The 20,183-nt window shown below is 41.6% G+C and overlaps 1 protein-coding gene across 1 annotated transcript in view; it reads left to right on the top strand.

Moving 5' to 3' along the window:
* Window positions 1-5,626: 5,626 nt before the first annotated feature.
* RPS6KA2 (ribosomal protein S6 kinase A2) overlaps window positions 5,627-20,183 on the top strand; it is a 291,646-nt gene continuing 277,089 nt past the window's right edge. Inside the window, exons 1-2 of the mRNA XM_054399265.1 lie at window positions 5,627-5,689; window positions 8,037-8,081. Of these exons, the coding sequence (XP_054255240.1) occupies window positions 5,627-5,689; window positions 8,037-8,081 (108 nt within the window). The remainder of the gene's footprint in view (window positions 5,690-8,036; window positions 8,082-20,183) is intronic.

Here is a 20,183-nt window from a genome sequence, read left to right as displayed (position 1 = left end):
TGGCAGAGCCGACTGTCTCCCACCCAGGCAGGCATCCCTGCGAAACCAAATCTTGTCTTGTTGGATCAGAGAAGCAGCCACCGCTACCATTAGCAACCCTCAGGGTTTTTCAAGGGTCCTGCATCCTGTGAGGTCTGGCCAGGGCATCACAGGAGGCTGGCTCTTGCAGCCAAAGCCCCTCCCATGTTTCACAATCGTGTTATGTAACTTCTCACCCTACTGCTCATGCACACAGCCCGCTCAGGGTGTCGCACGTCCCCTGCCCAGCAATAGCCTTCCTCATCTTCATCTTCCTCAGGTCCATTAGTGGTCAAACGAGAGCCCAAAGGTATTTTTCGGTCAGCCCAAGATGTCAACACACCCAGTTCATTCCCGTCCCCACTCAGTTCCATAAACAAAGGGCCCTACAGATACGTGTTATCCATTACTCTTATCGTGCACCTGGGAGCTTCTGACCAAACACCAAGCGCTCCCAGACACCCCTGGGCAGCTGGGCACAAACACCAATTATCCCCAGGCAGGCCTTGGCTGCTAGGGTATTTCTAATCAAAACTCCAATTAACTCTCCCCTGCTACAGGTGCCTGTTCTTTTGTCCTTTTTCTCCACGTTACCCCAGACTCCTGCAGGAGGGAGAGGGGAGAGTGGGATCATGTCTAGACATACCAGGACCTGCCTGGGTTTGTGCTGGGCCTCTTTGGCCCAATCACCACAGTGTGCCTGGGAGATACTACTGAAGTTTAAGTTTTGCTAGCATAGTGCTGCAGCTGAACCAGACAGGTATGTGTCTGCCTTGGCCTAAAAAGCTATGTGCAGGAAAGGAAGCTTCACTTGAATGAAGTCTTTCTTGAAATTTAAAAAAGGAAGGAAAATGTTAGGCAGATGATGCTGGTGTGGCAGTGCGTCTAGCCTAATAGCTGATGGTTGCTCTGTGGCAAGCAGCAAGAGGTGTTTAAATGCAGAGGAGGGCATTGGAAATGCTCTTGAAGGAAAGAGGATTTTTAATTTCTTTTTTTCTGACTTCTATGTCAGTAATACCTCTTTTTGGCCATATTCTAGCTACAGATAGCCTGTTACCTAGCTCAAGCTTTCAGCAAAGTTGTCTGTGCCCGTGAATTCATGATTTTTGGCATGAGACAGTTACATTGAACCTTCCACTGAAGTAATGAACCTAGAAGTCTGTTGAGCTACTGACAGACTATTTCTCTGCTCATCTTCCCTTCTGTACATCAAATGGGAAACAGTACTTTCCTTTTTCACAGATTGGTGGAGGTGTAAGTTATTAAAGTGTCTTAATACAACTTGTAGACAATGGTGTTAGGAAATTTTCTACTGTACTTATGTATCTCCTGGCAGTGTAGGAGTTACCGTAACACTGAAGAATATAAAAGTGTCTAATCTCCCACTCTGCATCTGGCAGCAGCCATTAGCTAGTACTCAGGAGACAGGTAAAAATATATTAAAAATCACCATGTAAGTAGTCCAGTGCTTTGTTACACAGGAGATAAAAATGCTTGCATACTCTTGAAGCAAGCTGAACTAATCTTGCAATTCTTGGCCTAGTTAGCATATAGAATCATAGAATCAGTTAGGGTTGGAAGGGACCACAAGGATCATCTAGTTCCAACCCCCCTGCCATGGGCAGGGACACCTCACACTAGATCAGGCTGGCCAGAGCCTCATCCAGCCTGGCCTTAAACACCTCCAGGAATGGGGCCTCAACCACCTCCCCGGACAACCCATTCCAGGCTCTCACCACTCTCATGGGGAAGAACTTCTTCCTAATGTCTAATCTAAATCTACTCTTTTCTAGCTTGGGTTCATTCCCCCTAGTCCTATCACTACCTGATATCCTAAAAATTCCCTCCCCAGCTTTCTTGTAGGCCCCCTTCAGATACTGGAAGGCCACAATAAGGTCACCTCGGAGCCTTCTCTTCTCCAGACTGAACAGCCCCAACTCTTTCAGTCTGTCCTCATAGGAGAGGTGCTCCAGCCCTCTGATCATCCTGGTGGCCCTTCTCTGGACACCTTCCAGCATGTCCATATCCCTCTTGTAACAGGGGCTCCAGAACTGGATGCAGTACTCCAGGTGGGGTCTCACCAGAGCTGAGTAGAGGGGGAGAATCACCTCCCTTGACCTGCTGGCCACACTTCTCTTGATGCAGCCCAGGATCTGGTTTGCTTTCTGGGCTGCAAGTGCACATTGACAGCTCATGTTGAGCTTCTCGTCCACCAGCACCCCCAAGTCCCTCTCCTCAGTGCTGCTTTCCAGCCACTCACTGCCCAGCCTGGATTTGTGCTTGGGATTGCCTCGACCCAGATGCAGGACCTTGCATTTGGTCTTGTTGAACCTCATGAGTTTGGCTTGTGCCCACCTCTCCAGCCTGTCAAGGTCCCTCTGATGGCATCCCTTTCCTCCAGCGTGTCTGCTGCACCACACAGCTTGGTGTTATCAGCAAACTTGCTGAGGGTGCACTCAATGCCATGTTAATTTTGCTAAACTGTGAATGTGATTAACTAAACTTTCCTTAGTAAAATATCTATTAACTGCTGCTTTCTCTGACCAGATCTCTTACGCTTCCTCAGAGACAAATTGCTTTGAACTTCGATCTGTTTTGTTGCATGTTTTGTTGTTGTTTGGTTGGTTGGGGTTTGTTTGGTTTTGTTCTTTTTTTTTTTTTTTTTTTGTTGTTTGCCCCCTCCTCATCCCCCACTGCTAAGTTACACATGTGCCATCCCTTCTTTCTTATTATTTATCCCACTCCTAATCTGGTATTTTTGGAAATGGACTATTCCAAATTTTGTGATAGCCAGTCCCTTTTCTAACCTAATGTCTTTGAGTAGAACTGCATTTGAGGAGGAAAACATGGATTTTTCTACTACTCTTCATACAAAAGAATGTTAGTCCTAGTTGTCCATTAGGTGTTACTGTAATGAAAATGACTGACCATTTGTAGTGACATAATTGTTTCTATCACCACATAATTAATATTTTGTTTCAAATTCTTAATTACTTCCAATATGCCAATTTCTAATATAGGAGAATTTAACTTGATGAATACTTGGGAATATGAAGCTTTTAGGCAGCTAAAGATTGTTTTCCTGAGTAATGAAGATTCTAGCAGAGTACTGAAATCATTAAGAAGAAAATTGGTATCCTTATTAATGAAGGAAACCTTGTTCTTGCAAAGTCTCTAGTCAAAAATAGTTCCACAGTTCAGTAGGATTACTCTTAGTAAAAATAGGAAAATAAAGGGAAAGAAAAGACTGAAAACTGTATTATTTGAATTTCTTTTTAGCTAAGGTTGAAAAAGAAATCTGCTTTTCTTTAGGTAGGAGTAAGGGATGTAATATAAAATATATGCTTTGGTTAGTCCAGTAAACTTGAACTCTTAATTTAGGTCCACTCCATATCTTGGTGCTGAAAGAGTACAGTAAGTCTACTGCAAAATACATGCCTTATGCTTATAACAGAATTGTATACACTAAAGCAGTAACAGTATCTCAGTAATTGGTTTTCTCTTTCTACTTTATGCATATGTAAACTGACCAAACAGATCTGGAAATATATATCTGGAAATATATATTAGTTTAATATCCAAATTTACTAATAGATAAATACTTAAGCAAGCATGTCTTGAATTAAGTGAAGTTCTTAAAGAAGATGTAAAAATATTAGTTCTATGTGCACATGGCTTTTTACTTGCCTACAGATATAATAATCCCAAATTTATTACCTTGATTTGCCTCCTCAAGGATTATCTGGACATGTCCCACTTCCCCAGTTCCCTGCTGTTACAAACACTTTGCTATTGCTCTCAGCCTGTGGCATCCAAGCTTGATGGGTCTCAAAGGCTAAATGCAATTCAGTAAATTAGAGCTAAACAGTTTTAAAAAATCAAGATGACACAAGTCATGTACAATTTCATATGTTTTCTCTGAGAACATGTGTGATGAAGGTCTCTGGCTTTTGTAAAGCAAGCGTGGCTTGTGCTCTGAATTTTCTGCTCCTGATCTTCCTCTGGCTTCACAGCTGTTGGGAGAACTTGTGTGTTATGGTAAAGGTAACAAGCATGCCTGCCTCTCTTGCACTGCTGGGGAAGAAGCAGGGGCAGAACACAAGAGGAGGAGTGTGTAGCAGTCACATACTGTAGCTTCTGATTTCAGGTATGTGTCTGTACTGCGATTAACATTACTCCCACTACACTTTTTTGTGAGCATTGAATAGAGCCAGTAATTTAGATATTTAATTGCTCAATCTGTAAAGCAGATGAAGCTGCATAATTGATGTTGCAAGTTTTTGTTCTTTTTTGGCATAGATGCCAAGGAAAGTGTTCATGCATTAATACAGAAGACTGAGTTCTTGCAGCAGTATCTAAATGCATGGCTCTGTTTGTGGCTCTGACTGAGGTCTGTTTTGTTGGTTTGTTTTTCTTTATTGTGGTTGGTTAATTTGACTCTCTCCTAATCCTGCTCGGCATTTAGATTTAATGGGCAGCTTGCTCATGCTAAATAAAGTTTAAGGGAGCTGAGGCAGGACTGAAGAAAGAACGCTGCTCAAGTGTTCTTTCAGAAACTGGCAGAAGAGCTCTTATTGTTCACAAAAATTTGTTTTGAATTTGTACAGCACTGCTGCAATGGAAATTAAGTGACTTTTGAGCATGGAACAGAAGAAAAAAGCACATTGCTTGTTCTGAAATGTCTCTTTGAAGATCAGTGACTTATTTAGCAGTAATGCGATTCAGAAGATGATCACCAAGTTTCCTGGAAAAGATAACATGCATGTTTTAACCACAGTTTGAGAGGAATACAAATCAACATCTGTATAAATCATGGTCTCGGCAGCTGGGTACAACGTACCATGTCTGTTACAGGAAAGTTATAACAGGCCACAAGAGATAAAGGAGGAGGAAATGCATCTGAATAGACAGGCTTAATTGTAAAGAAATAAAATACTAAGTGATTAGTAAGATAAATCTTTTAAAGACTGGAATAATATGGGGATTGGCAAACTTTTAATATTTTTCATTTAGCTGCGCATTTATCAAGATTTCAACGTTTTGAATTAGGGGAATAAAAATGCCAGTTTATGTTATTATTTCCTCTTCCCAGTCCCTGCCGTGCCGTGCTTCTTCCCTCCCGGGTACACACTGGGTTCCTCGAGATGCAGCCGCCCCTCTCACTGACCCTGGCCCTGGGGCGGAGGGGCCGCCCTGCCGTTGCCATGGCAGCGCCCGTCGCTGCAGCATCCTCGGCACCAACTTTACCCTCTCGATTAAAGCGAGCCAAGGCGGCGGCGCCCGAGAGGGACGGGTTAGGGCGGCGGAGCTCTGTCGCGGGCTGTGGTGCTGCCACCTTCTTGCCTTGCCCCGCCTTGCCTTCTTGCCTTGTCCTGCCTCCGCGTCTGCGGAGTGGCCGCACCCGCGTTCCTCCTGCGGGCTCCCTCAGGAGCGCGGCGGCCACTGGCGGGCGGGAGCCATATTGCCGAGCGGGCAGAGGGTCCCGGCCAGATTCTGTCGGGTGTCCTGTCGCCGACTGACACCTTCTCCCTCCTCTACCGCTGTCCTCGGTGGCCGCGGCCCCGCTTTTCTCCTGCTTGATCCCGGCTTCTGGCAGACATCGTCCAGCATGCCGATCGCCCACTTGCTGGAGCTATGGAAAGGGATAGAGGTGGAACCCATGGAGACGGAGGTGAGCGGCGGCGGGGATGCGGACGGCCGCAGCGATGCTGCCAGCAACCCTTTCCCGCTCGGTGTCGCCCCAAACCTCGTGAAATGGGGTACGAGAAGTAGCCCTCGCCCACTCCACTCGCTACTGAGAGCGTGGAAAGTGGCTCGGCTCGGGAACCTGTTGCCCCACACCCAGAGTGGTTTGGAGCAGAGAGGTGCGGGAATGTGCCTTGCCGTGTGCCCCTCCAAGTGAGGTAGAGGATTTGCTCTACCGTGAGCTCTGCGCGAAGCTGGGGTCGGAACCGTCCTCCAGGGATTTCTGGTGGTTGTAAGGGAAGGAGCTCCTAAAACAGATGGAAACCTGCAAAGCAGGCTGAGTAGGGCTTAGGCTTACATCTAAACGTGAAGAGATCACTAATTTGGGGCTGGGATAGAGGTCCATTGTCCTCCCTTCTGTTTGGATTTCTGAGCTTCCTTGAGCTCGTTTTAACAGCAAGGCTATTACCTCTAAGCACAAGACAGCATTTTCAGGATCATACTAGAAACATAACACTGTGATAACTAGCAGGGTGCTGTGTTACGCTCACTATTTCTGTAGAGTTTTCACTATCTGCAGTGTAAGACTCTTGTGTGAAAAGAATCATCCTTTTGTACAGCAATGGGCAGAATGAATTTCTGAGTCTTTCTGGGGCTAACGAGGGCTATCAATATCTATGAAAAACTTCCCTGTGTCATAGGGTAAAGTCTTTCATTAAGACCCAACGTCCATTGCTTGGGAACAACAGCCTTTTATTGTCACCTCTTGTGTTAGTAGGGGACTGTCTAGACCTTTCTTCCAGGAGAAACCATGTGGGTCTCCTTACCAAGTGTAACAGACCTGTCACAATGCTAGTTAGTAAGGTTTTTGTCTTGTGTTTTTCTGTTGGTATGTGGGTTTTTAAGTCTTCTGCTTTTAAGAATACCATTACAATGGATACACTGTTCTATCACTCTTGCTCAGATTTCACTTACAAAAAGTTTACAAAAGACTAAAGAAATTACAGGCGTAAACTTGCAGTTTAGATGAGAACAACATTGGCCCTTTATTACTCTCTCTAAGCACATTGAAAATATGACATTGAAAAGTTTATAACCCTTTAAAATTGTGTTGTGGATCGAATTCCTAAAGTACTGTTTGTTAAAATCTAGTTAAGATGCATAGAAATTGATTTTGTCTCTTGTGCGCTATTGTCCGTGAGGACCCATCTTCTTTTCAGACAGCAGTGACATTTACTCTTCAATGAGCTGGATGCAGCTTAAACATTAGTGATTGGACTCCTCCAAGAGAGCTGTTATGAGCTCTGAATCTGTGTGGGATAAAATATTTTCATGTTTGTCTGCAAGTTGTTCTTTTTCACAGAAGCTTTTCACAGTTGGATGATGAGGGAGACAGTTTCTTTTTCTTTTATGCATATGGACCTCTTTTTCCTCTCCTTACTTCATGCCAAGAATCCTTTTAAAATATTGTCATTTGAGTTCCTGTGCATGACTCAGGTGAATGAATTGCCCATATTAATGACAACAGTTATAGTAAATCAATTGCTTGTAAAGGAAGAGTGCATTGAGGGCATGTTCTATGTTACATTTGTATAATAGAAGATTGGAGCAGCATCCTACTACCACCTGTTGACGCAGGAGGCCATCAGTTGTGTCTGACAAGCAAGAAAACCGGGATTTTTGCTGGGTCTAGAACTTTTTGTGGGTAGGCAGTTTTCAATCTTTCTCAAGCTGGATGGATGAGGCAGTGAAATACAAACCTTGGGAATATTTTCCTGAGGAAGGGCTGCATGACCAAACTCTGTGTAATCTTTCTACTTATTCCCCAAAGCATTCATCATCATCATCATTAGCATATTTTGGCTGAGCACCTGTTAAATGACAATATTTAAATGGGAGTTGAGTGTTTAGAAAACTAGGTCCTGTGTATGCCATATATTCTCTCTTGTCAGGAAGAAATATTTTTCAAGTTCCGTAGTTTATTTGTGAGTAATTATTTTGTGTTCTTCACTCCTGTGCAGTTTCTGTGTCAAATATGGTTTTGACTATTCATCAGCAATTTTAATAGTGCCAATGTGCCCTTGCATTCTTCTGTATCTCATTACATGTTATATACCTTGGAGAGAGCAGGTCCATGTGGATTCAAAGGTTAATATTAAATGTTAAGAACCGAACATGCCTGCTACAGTAGTATAAATGTGGAGTGACTTGAGTAACTTAACTGGCTAAAAGTAAACTGACTGAATTTTATGATATAACTTGGCTTAGCGTTGTCTTTCTCATTAACATACATTTATAAGTCTTTTTTTGTCTCTTTTTTCCTCTCTAACCAGCCTGTGGTAGAAGATGCTGCTCTGGATGAAGAGGCTGTCAAAGAGGTAAATCACAAATCTGTTTATTCATGGATCACACATATTAGGAAGTTATGATAATGTAGTCTTCTGCTTTTGTGGCAACAATGTATCTGGTACTGGCTCTCCATATGGTTCTAGCCCTGGAGATGCAAAACCAACCCATTTTTGGTCTCTTATTACAAGGTCAAGTGAAAAAAAGGAGAACAGACTTGTTCAAATAGAGGTTAAGGAATTTCATTTATTGATACTATCCCTGTGCCGGTTTTCCAAGGAAGAACACAAAACTTCCTAAGATATACAGATTTCCTGCAGGGAAGATTTTTGTAGTGACCTCAAAAAGAGAAGCTATCATCATATCAGTGCTCGTGTATTGTGAGTTGTACCTGATGAAGTAACTTCAAATACTATTAAATTGAATTAATTCCTGTTTGTCCACTAGATTAGCTCTTCATCCAGAGCAAGAGTGAGCAAACTTCTTTCAAGTTAAGCGGTTTTTTGTTTTGGTGTGGGTTTGTTTTTGTTCTTGTTTTTTTGTTTGTCTGTTTAGGGTTGGGGTTTTTTTTTGGTAGCATTGTACTAATTAAAAATACAATAAACAACCCCCCCCCCCCAAAACCCAATCCCAAACCAAATAACCAAGCCACTCACTGCTGGCCCCCTCTCCTCCAATATCCAAACCTGTCTTGGTGTTTAAATGTTTTTAAATGCCCAATAAAAGAGACAGAAGGTGATGTGAAGATAAAGCAGGTGAGAACAAGCCAGCATTCGCTATTATAACGAGCTGAGTGCAAATGTGACTAAAACTGGCTGCTGAAAGTCCCAGATGTCACTACAAAGTGTTGCTGGTTTGTGTAGAGTAAACCAAGGTTTGCTTGAAAGATTGTTAGGCATCACCTGATCTCAAAAAGGTAAAGAGACCAGATTCACTCCAGGATGGAAGGAGGCTGCAAAGACACTTATCTAAATAGCCACCTTTGAATGCACTAAGTTTCCCAGCATCTCATACTCCTTGAAATATCAAATACTTTTGATGTTTGGTTTTCAGTGCAAGGGTATGTTTTTTTTCACTTTCCACTATGTTAAAGGAACAGTTTTATCCTCCCTAATGCTAGAAAGGAGGAAGAAGACTTGGTTTTGATCTCTGTCATATGGATGCATCTTTCAAATGTGTTTTTTCCTTCCTTTTCCATTTCTTGCAAAGACAACACTAAATTGCTCTTCAAACCACTTGGGGCTGAAATTAAGTGCAGGTAACTGGGCTCATACCATTATCTTTGAGGATATTGCTGAAGGGTCATTTGGATGTGGGGCTTGGGGGTATGGTTTAAGGGTGGACGTTGTAGAGTGGCGTTATCGGTTGGACTTGGTGATCCTGAGGGTCTTTTCCAACCTGAATGTTTCTGTGTTTCTGTTTTCTGTGTGTTTCTATTTCCATGAAGCTTGCATCTTACTGTAGTGGTACTGCAGGAAATAACAGTCCACTGTTCTGGTGACTTTCTTACAGATAGCCTCTGTTTTTTGTCATTTTTGTTGTTTTTGTTTTTGTTTTTTCTTTTCAGGAAATGTTAAAGGTTGATTTAAATCATGATGCAATGGGTCGTGCTTGCTCAAAGAATGTTCTTTATGACCTGCTGTAGGCTATGTTGGCCTCTTACAGTTTCTCCTCTGCTGTCTATAGAACGGACAAATGAGATGGTGGCAAAACACTTTATAAAACCTGCACCACTTGTTGGTTTGAGATCCGACCTTACTGTTGATGGACAAGTTCTTTAAATGTCTTGGGAACATAAATTAATGGGACTGGATATAGCAAGCATTTCTAAGGCGCATCTTGCTTCTACAGCACTGTGTGTCAGCTTTGCTCTAGAATTGTTACCCAGATTACTTGGAGTTGCTGTCATCAGGATCCCTTTTCCTCAGAAGTCCTCCCAAAGCCATGGACCCTGTTTGTCCTGCCACAAAGGCAAGCAGCGGATTAGCTGATGGGAATTTCCTTAAGAGAGAACTTCAAACTCCTGCGTCAGTCCTTGCTTAGACTTGTGTGATACAATTTTTATGTCTAGTGTTTCTTTTTTGCAAATTGGCTTTTTTTTTTTTTTTTTTTGATGGAATATCTTTTTGGTGTATCAGCTACTCCTCCTCGTTCTGTAACATCTACAAACTTGCAGAGCGTACTCTGTCCAATCATCCAACTCATTAATGAAGATAATCAATAATATTTGATGTAGCAGTGACACCTGGGGTATGCCACTAGTGACTGGCATCCAGCTGGGCTTTGTGCTGACTAGAACTCTGAATATGTTAGTTCAGTTTTTGATCCATCTCACTGTCCACATAGCTAGTCAATACTTTATCAGTTTGTCTGGGATAATATGGGAGAAAACGTCAAAAGCCTTAGTTAAGATAAAAACACTCACTGGGCTACCCTTATCCACCAAAGTGGCCATCTATTCATGGAAGGCTGCCTGATTGTTTAAGCACAGTTTTCCTCTTCACAAATTGTTGACTACTCCAAATATTTCCTTGTCATTCATATATGTGGGAAGTCTTTCCAGAAGAATTTACTTCCTTGCCTTTCCAGGAATCAAGGTGGAGCTTGACTAACTTGCAATTACTGGATCTTCCTTAAAGATAGGAGATAAGTTTTCCTTTCTTCCAAATCTCAAAAGGCTCTCCTAATTTGTGCGAGCCATTAGACTATCAAAAGCGGCTTCACAATGACATCAGACAGGTGATCCCTTAGCACTCATGGATATATCTTCTCAGACCCCATAGATTTTAAATTTATTGCCAATTTGTTTAAATGTTCCTTAACTTGAACCTCTTCCATCAAGGAGGAGTCTTTCTTTCCCATCTGTTTCAGGGGCTTGGGATTGCCAAAGGCCTGGTATTACCAGTAAAGACCAAGGCAAAGAAGGCTCTAGGGATCTTGGCCTTTCTGTATCTCTTTTTTACCATCTTCCCTTCCTCACTCACCATCAGGACCAAAGATGTTGTTGATATACCTGTAGCGGCCCTTCTTGTTGCCCTCCACATTTCTTGCCAGATGCAGCTGCAGATGGACTTTGCCTTTCCTGATACTATCATTACATGCTTGAATGATCTCCTTATTTATCCTGGTTACCTCTCTGTGGTTCCTTATCTCATATACTTCAGTTTCATGTCTGAGTTTTGCCAGAGGTTTTTCATTCACTCATGCAGGCTCCTGCTGCCTTTGCGTGACTTCCTATTGGTCAAGGTGGCCAAATTCTGATCTTGGAGGAGGTGATCATTTGAAAATTAACCAGCTCTCCTAGGCCTCTTCTTTCCAGCATCATCTTCCATGGGATTAATCCAAACAGGTGATTGAAGAGGAGATGAAGTTTGCACTACTGAAATTCAGGGTTGTGATCCTGCTTTTTACTTTTACTTTGTTCTTCCTTTGGGATCTTCAGCTCCTCCTGCAACAAAGACTGTCCTTGAACTTCACATTCCTGATTAGTTCTTCCCTATTTGCAAGGATCAGGTCCAGAAGAACGAATTCCCTCACTGGCTTCTTTATCACCTGTGTAAGGAAGCGCATCCATCCACACAGAGATCTGGATTGTTTGTGAATTTTCAGAAGATACCGGAGTGGATAAAGTGGATCCTTTGAGGATCAGGGCCTGCACACACACCTTATGTTCCAGTTGTCTGAAGCAGGTCTCTACTTCTTCCTGGTCAGGTTGTCTGTAGTAGGTACCTACCACAAACAGCGTTGAGGCATATCTGTGCTGCTGTAATGCTGAACAGGCACTAACAGCTTCTTTCAAAGGTGCTCAAGAAGTATTCAATTAGAGAGACAATGGAGAATGTTTCCAGGCTGTTGTGATCATCACTAGGATTATCTCAACACAGCTTAACCAGTGTACACAACTACTAGAATTGCTGGTATATCTCTTCATTTCTTTGATATTAAAAAAAATAAAATAAAAAAAAAAGGCAGCTATGCTAAGGCAGGTCAAAACATTCTGGCTTGCCATTCAAAGAGTTGCTTTGTTGCAAAAGTGGATAGGTGATGGTTGTCTTTTTTTCTTTTCAGTAGTTTCTGCTGAACTTTCTCGTCTATCTTACGCTTCAGTTGATCAAAGGTCTCAATATATCTAGGGGAGAGAGAAAGGGAGAGAGAGAGAAAAAAAAAAATCCCCACAAGCCACAGATGAGCCAGGCAGTGCTCAGGTGTGCAGCTCTCCTATCCTGGGTCTGAAATGGTGCCCAGAGCTTTTTCCCTTGCTGCATCCCCCCTGCCACTTTCCCCTCTGCCTGTGCACTGCTGCCTCCTCACCCAAATGTACTGCAGGTGGTCCCCCTGCCATCTCTTGTAAAGAGACCTGTTTAGATCTGTCCCTGTATAAAGGTGGTTGTGGAGAGTTGTCCTGTTTCACCCTAGTAAAACTCATTCAGCAAATTGAGAGATGGAAAACTTCAAATGTTTTGGGAAAAGTAGTGTGTAGAAGTTGTTAAATTCTTTCAGTTTGTCTAATATTTCAGACTTAAAACATTTAATGTTAGTCTCTGATTTCTAACTGTTTTTATTGTGCTGTCTCTGCTACTTTTTAAAATTACTCTTACTGTTTTCAGATAGTGTGCTGTTGTGGCTCAGATGTGTCAGAGACAGGATAGCAGCATTCAAAAAAAAACTTTTGAAAGTCTGTGAACCTTGTTCAGGGTTTCCCAACCCCTCTGGCTTTCTACAGCCATTGCTAAGATTCTTGATGATCTGTGGTGAGTGGCACCCTCACTGTGGCACTGTGAGTGGCACTGTGAAGAGTGCCAGATCCTCTTTCTCAGAAACTTTGGTCTTTAAGAACCAAAGATGAACTTTGCTTCAGTATCTATGGAAACTTAATATGAGGAGATGATGGGTTTATAGCTGGCAGAGTAGCTGATAATTATAATTGGTGGCAGCACTTTCCTTACTTTAGATAACAGCTGATGGTTTCTTCCACTGATGTATGCCTCTTAAATATGTTGACCATGATTTTGTTGGGCATTTATTGAATCAGAACTTTGCTGTGGCAGTGATCTTTCCTCTGTTCCTAATATTCCAGGATACAATGGGGTAGTACAGTCCGTAGAGCTTAAGGACAATGTATGAGAAGTGGGTGTGTGTCTTGTTGGTTCAGGTTTTTGGTTGTATGTGATGGATTTTTCCAAGTTTGCAACGTTTAGTGATAGAACAAGTAGGAAACAAACCAAATTTTTATTCAGGCAGGCACTTGGATGCACAGCAATATACGTTCAGATGTTTTTAAAATAAACTTTGCAGACCGGACTGTAACCATCACTACTGAGCTGAATGGGGAAAAGAAGTTCTGACAAAGTACATGCAAGATCTAAAACACTTCATAGAATTAGACTGATTGATTTTTGAATGAGAGTTATTACTTAAGACAAATGAACGTTCATCTGGGGAAAACTGTTTCCTCATGAAAGTGATCTTGTTCTGTATTGGCAGTTGGTGCCCAAGAGAATGTGCTGGGTATGAGCGAATTGTGTCATCAGGAGAGCTGAGTCACTTGGCAACCCCTGGCGCCAAGGATGAATTATTTCTGTAATAAGTATGGTGCCTCCTAGAGAGCTGTATTTTTTTTAAGAGGAAAGAAGCAATTAGATGGTTGCAATTCTAGCGTGATAAAATCCATTTTTCTTCATTACAATGAGCTGAAAGTCAATTGTTTCCTTTTTTTTTTTCCCTTTGGCTTACTGTAGTTTTCATGGTTACTCTGGTTTGTTCTCTCTGAAGAATGTAGTGGTTTGTGGTGAGGTAATTCTTCTTTTTAATCTTCTTCTTTTGTTTCCCACTGCTTCCAAGGTTTATAAATAACTTTTTTTCCCAAAGGAAAAATGACATAACAAAGAAGCTGTTTTGGAAGAAAAAGCCTTCCTTTACCTTCTTCCAAAGATTTGATAGGAAACATTGGAAGGTAGCTCTACTGTCTATTACTAAATGTATATTCTTACGTGGGCACAGTTACACATACATACACAAAAAAAATCGTGTTGTCATTGTAGATGGCAAGAATCAAGCTTCTAAGCAGTTACATGCTCCAGGGTGCAATTTATTTTATCCAAGACCCAACCGGTTTCCAGTCTTGACTAGAAATGAAGCTTTGGTCTGGTTGCGTTTGAACAAGTGAGTCAAACTGAGAACTTCTGCAAGTTTATAGACACCAGATTGATACATATGCATGTTTATTACACTCAGGGCTTCACAAAAATTATGTTGAAAATTGCATTGGTGTGTGAAATACTTAGAGCAGCAATAAAATATTTGGAAATTAAGGAGGAAGGCCAGTTACCACTTGAGCACTTGGATGCTCTAAAACTATCAGACGTTTTGTCTCATTTGTCCAGTTATTTCTCAGAGTTGGACAGGAAATTGGTTTTGTATAAATATGTCAAAGGAAGACAGAGGGTTGCATTGTCACCAGAAAAGTGCAGGGCTGAACACAAACGTCTGATGTCTACAGTTGCAGGTGGGTATTTTTACAGTATTGCCTATGTGAAGCTAACTGCAAGTTCCTAATAGTTCAAAGCTTTAATCCAGCATCTACATTGAATTTCTTGCATACTCAAGTTTCCTGAAGTGTAGGTATTATGAGCAAATGATTGCTTTGTAATTATATGAAGTTAAAACCTTAAGTTTTCAAAATATTTTCATTCTGGATGTGTGAGTAGCTTAGTAAATGCCAAATTCTCACCCTGCTTAGGACAGTCTCATCCCAAATGGACTTGGATTTCCTGATTGCTATTTTGTCTTTTCTTTATAGTTATTTTCTCCCTTTTCCAATTGTTATATTTGTGTGAAGTTGGTAATTAAAGTGATTATTAGGTTACTTTAATCTGGTTTAGGATTCCTTTTTCTAGGTCATCCCCTTTATGTTACCAAAATTTCAAAAGAAAAGGAGAGGGAAAGCATAGTATGTACTAGCTGAAGGTCATGTGTGTGATGGATGGTTGAATTACTGACTGTCCCTTTCATTGATATCTTGTGCTACTCATGGTGCCTTGAGTTTTAAATTTTAGTCATATTTAGGCACACAAATAGCCTGATCATGGTAACAATCACAGTTTTCACCTCCAGTAATCAGGAACTGGGGGAGTTCTCCAGATACACTAATCTAAAAGTTGTTACCTTTTTATTCCAATTCTCAGTTTTCAACTGGGGTAAGAAAGTAATCCACATCTATTGAATATTACTTCTTATGGAATAAGATATTCTAACAAAACAATGAGCAATACAGCACTACTAAAATAAGCTGTTACATGAGACTGTTGAGTGGATTGCTTCCTGGTATGTGCTAATAAACATGCATATTCAATTTAAATCTGCATTTTCATATAAAAAATACTTTATTATGAAATAGTCTTGAGAGACTTCTTGTGCAGTATGCATATTAGAACAGTTTTAACACCATTTGCTTTATTAATCTTTTTCTAAGGAAATTAAAGGTTGTGAGTCGCCTTCCTATAAATGGAGTTGATACAGAGGAATTAAACTGTAGAAATAGTGTCTTGGTTCTATCAATGATCTTTCTCGGAATGTGTGCCATCTAAAAACTGTTTCTGAATTACACAGAAGTGTACCTGTGAATTTCCACGTCCCACAGTGTGCCTGAGGGCTGTTACAGGCTACAGTAGAGTTAGCTAAAGGTGCAGAGCACTTTGCTTGAAATCTTGCAACTGTATTCTTAAAAGCTACTCTGAGCACCCTACCAGCTGAGTAGGCAAGGCATGGCAATTGGGGGTGGGGGTGTGCATGTATACATATTTATGTATGCTGCTAGCTAAAAAGCATGCTTTTGAAATGCTTGGTCTTACCTTCTTTCAAGTAATTTTGGGAGGCTTCTTAAATGGGGGAGAGTAAAAGGAGAAGGGCTAACTTCTGTTCTTAAAATTGAAGTTTGAGCAAGGTGGTGGCTAACACTTCTCAGCCTCTGAACTGCAGTGCTCCTGACCACACTTAATGGGCCTCTGAGTGAGGTCTGTCATAGAATCATAGAATTGTTAGGGTTGGAAGGGGCCTTAAGGATCATCTAGTTCCAAATCCCCTGCCATGGGCAGGGACACAACAGCGCTGCAGATCTGTTTGCATAAGTGGAGATAACAGAATCTATCTAGAGGGAAGTTTTCCTAGGGCAGTGTCCTTTAGTCTGTGCTGCTTGTCAGCATGCAGTGCAATCCCAAAGTAGCCTTGTTTCCTCGGCCCTTTGGGTACCAAGCAAGGTCAGACCTAGGTAGTTTGTTTAACACAGAGGTGTGTTTGGAAGTTCCTGCTCAAGCATCTAGGTTTTCCACAGATAGGTAAATTATCTCTTGCACTGTTAGCAGCCAACTTGGACAAGTTCAAAACTGAATACCTAGTCCTGATATGTATAATGTTGTTAACCTGGGTACTCTAGTTTTCCCCTACTTTTCCTTTAAATTTGTGGGATTACTGTAGACTTGTACTTGTACAACTTTTATCACATGAAAGGGGAGAAAGTGACCCTGAAACTCTACAGCATGTTTCTACTTTCACAAGCAGAAATTTCTTCAAGAAACGATGTATGAGAAACAGTCTTGTGGTGGATATTGACATGTTTTGGTGGTTGACTGTCTTATTGAGTCAGTGGGAGATTAAGGTGGATTAGAGGTCTGAATAGTGTTTTCCACTTTGTGGAGTGTAGCTGTTTACAGAAGCAAGCTAAGTGATCAAATTCTTCAAGCATCTGAATCCAGTAGCCAACAAATAAGCAGTAATGCACAACGACAAATAAATATGACTTGATATTCAGGCCTGATGCATATGTCATACAAAATCTTATGGTGGATGTAAAGGTGAATGAGAAGATGTGACAAGGTGATAGCCTTACACTTATTTGCTGGTTTGAATCTGGCTTGTTTTAGGGTTGCATGAGGAGTTTACTATCTGCTAGCTCAGCACCGATAGCTGTGCCAAAGAGTTTGTCATCGTTCAGATTAGCAGTGTGGGAATGGCTGAAGGACTAAGCTTTTCTATAGAGCAAATGGGGCTGCCTGAAGCTTGAAGTACATTGGTGGGACAAGTCATGAAAGTCAGTATAGCCTCTGCCACAAATGTTGTTCTGATGAGCTGCAAAGTTAGTGCTAGTTCTCTTTGACAAGGGCAAGACATTAAGAACATCTCTTAGGATGTTTCATAATATCTTCAAGTTGACAAAGAAAGTAACTCCAAGCACGCCTGTGAAAGACCTAATCCACTGCTGTAATGGGGACTTTTAATCATATCTTGTCTTTGTACTGCAGGACATGTGCCGTAAGTTGTGCAGCTTTGAGCTGATTGAAATGACAACAGCTGTAGATTACGAGTCTTTGGGTGAAGGTCACATTTATGGCGTGTGTGTGTGTGTGTTTTAAGAGAGAAGGAGAAAAGCTTTGGCTCTGAAGGTTGTCATCCGGTAGCTAAAATCATGCTGGTCTCAAGTAAACAAGGCTGCTCTCTCTGCTGTGGTGACAGTGGAAGAGGGTTGTCATTCAGTCTTCAGGACAGTTGTATGAAATGGAGCTACACTCCTAGTTGTGTGGTGGAAACGAATACAGTGAGAAGATGTTGGAACCGTGTTTGGATACCATGTAAATGATATAGTGGCTGGTGCTCTACACTAGCAACAGGTGTGAACATTGCCTTTACTGTGCTAACCTTGTAATTGAGTATGGTTCAAGTAGCAACTTGAGTTTGCATTTTTATGATGTTTGATCTCAGGGCCTCCTTGTCAATATGGAAAGCTGGCCATCCTGCAGATCAGCACAATGGTGGTAAAGAATGTACACAGCAACTTCATTGTAAACTACTTTGTATGTTTCAAATTGTGAGAGAGCTTGAAGGACAATGACTACTTTACTTCTGTTTCCTTGCAACAAACTAGTTGTACATATATGTGTTTTTAAATGGCTATTGCTGTCAAATTTTCTAGGATGTGACAGGAAGTGTTTTTTGTAGCTCAGTACACTATGGATGTTTTATGGATCCTTCTAAGCTAAACATCTGTTGCACATTGTTCTGTGGTCTTGTGGGATCACTGTGGTGGTAGGCCATGACATGGCCCAGTACAAATCCAGACAGGCCTCAAGATGTCTAGACAGGTCCTTTCTCTCCCCTCCTTCCTGCCAAAATAACAGGGCAATGTGGGAAAAGGAACAGAGGGGACAGGACCTTGCCTGCCTGGTAAACAAGATGCCCATCTGGGGTCAGAGCATATAAGCTCCCCTGGATACGAGGTCCTGGCCTCTGCCTTTTATGGTCATAGCCTGGCAGAACACTTTCTATTGGGCGGCTACCTGTCAGCTTTAGTGCCCCACTGGACCAAGTGACCTCTGGCATTTTGTATATATGCAAGTGACTAGGGAGCCTAGGGGCCTTGCTCAGATCTGCCTCACTCAGATCTGCCTTGCTGTTGCTTGCTGAAGGTGTGCTCACGCCTTGCTCAAGCCTTGCTCAAGCCTTGCTCAAACCTGCCGTGCTCAAGCCTTGCTCAAATCTGCTGAAGCCTCGCCTCACTTCAAGCCTTGTCGTCTCGAGTGTCCTGCCTTGCTTTGAGTGGCTGGTCCAGAGCCCTGGGATAAAGCCTGAACCTCGAGTTGGATAACAAACCGACAGTTTCTGGAGCCTGTCAACAGAGAGAGTGAGCTAGAGATCATCTCCAAATCTTCCTAAGGGTTATTGGTTGGCTTTTGGTTTATAAGAGGGTGAAGCTGTTTGTCATAGCTTTTTTCAGTCTCTGAACTCTCTAAATTGTGTCAAAATTGCCATTAAGCATCCTGGAAGAATTCACGACTGAATAGAACCTATAAATAATTCTATCAGTTTTGTACATAGTTTTGGGGTGGGGGTTTGGGAAAATAAAAATAACTATATTTTATAATTCCCACCTTGTTAATTTAACCCAAACTAATACAATCACAGATGTCAGACATCATTTCTCTGTGTCCTTATTTACTTGAGCTGATTGTCGACAGCAGTGGGAATGGGCAACTCCTGAACAACAGGAGAATGGACATATTTGCATTATATGTTTTTTAATGTTAGGACCAGGACTATGTTGTACAAATTTGATCTTCTACTAGTATCTCCATATTGCATCTTATGGTATATTCTTCTTACATAAAGAGGAATGCAGTGTGTTATAGTATGTAGAAGAGGGTCACAAATAACAGTAGGTATGGTAACAACTGAGATACTGTGGTGATGTGCACAATGATGACACAGAAATTGTAATAATGACAGTAGTACTACCTCTTCTCGGTAATCTTTGGCCTTAATGTGTCCTCCCTTCTTGGACATAGTTTTGTAGAAGACACCAAAGGGAGGACACTGAGGATTAGGAGGCCTGACGGTAATGCCTCTGCTAGTACCGGTCAGTGTAGTATCTGTGCTTCAATTTACAACAGATCTCTTTTTTCCTTTGCTTCCTATTGACAGTATACTTGCCTGTGGAGCAGGATGTTTCCTCTTGGATTCTGGGTTTAGTAAGCAATTGTTCAGCTCCAGGAGTAAGCATTTAAGTTTTTATGTTACTTCAAGTTTGCTCATGTGATCTCACTTCCATGACTCATACTCCTGCTTGCCAGCTGGAGTTAATGTAAGGCTTAATTAAATGTGTAAAACATTTTGAACTTACTGAATCATTTTCCTGAGATATGGCTTGTCATGTTGTGTGTAGCTGGCAGGCTTGCACACCTTTTTGGTTTTCAGAGCCAACTTCGAATAAATAATTAGAGGGTGGGTGAGATATTTGGTGTACATATTGTCAGCCTTGAAGTAACTATGTAAAATTAATATTTGATAATTTAAAAATGCCAAAGACATTAGTCTTAGGGATATACTTAGTGTGCAAATGAAAAACAGTCTTTTGTTTGCTTTGTACTCATTGTGGTATTTAAAAACCCTGAAGGCTTTGCTATCTAGGTGAAGTTTATGCAATCCTGTTAATGGAATAGTGATGTGAAATGTAAATTGAGCTCCTGCCTCTGGAATCATGTAATTTTCTTGGATTTGAAATAGAGATTTATCTTTTCAGACAGGTAAACAATTCTCATGCACATGAGATCAGCCCGGAGTCTCTAACATTGTGACTCTTGGATCCT

Source organism: Indicator indicator, chromosome 2 (assembly GCF_027791375.1).
Source record: "Indicator indicator isolate 239-I01 chromosome 2, UM_Iind_1.1, whole genome shotgun sequence".
In the NCBI taxonomy this organism is placed as follows: domain Eukaryota; kingdom Metazoa; phylum Chordata; class Aves; order Piciformes; family Indicatoridae; genus Indicator; species Indicator indicator.
This window is presented reverse-complemented; position numbering and strand designations above follow the sequence as displayed.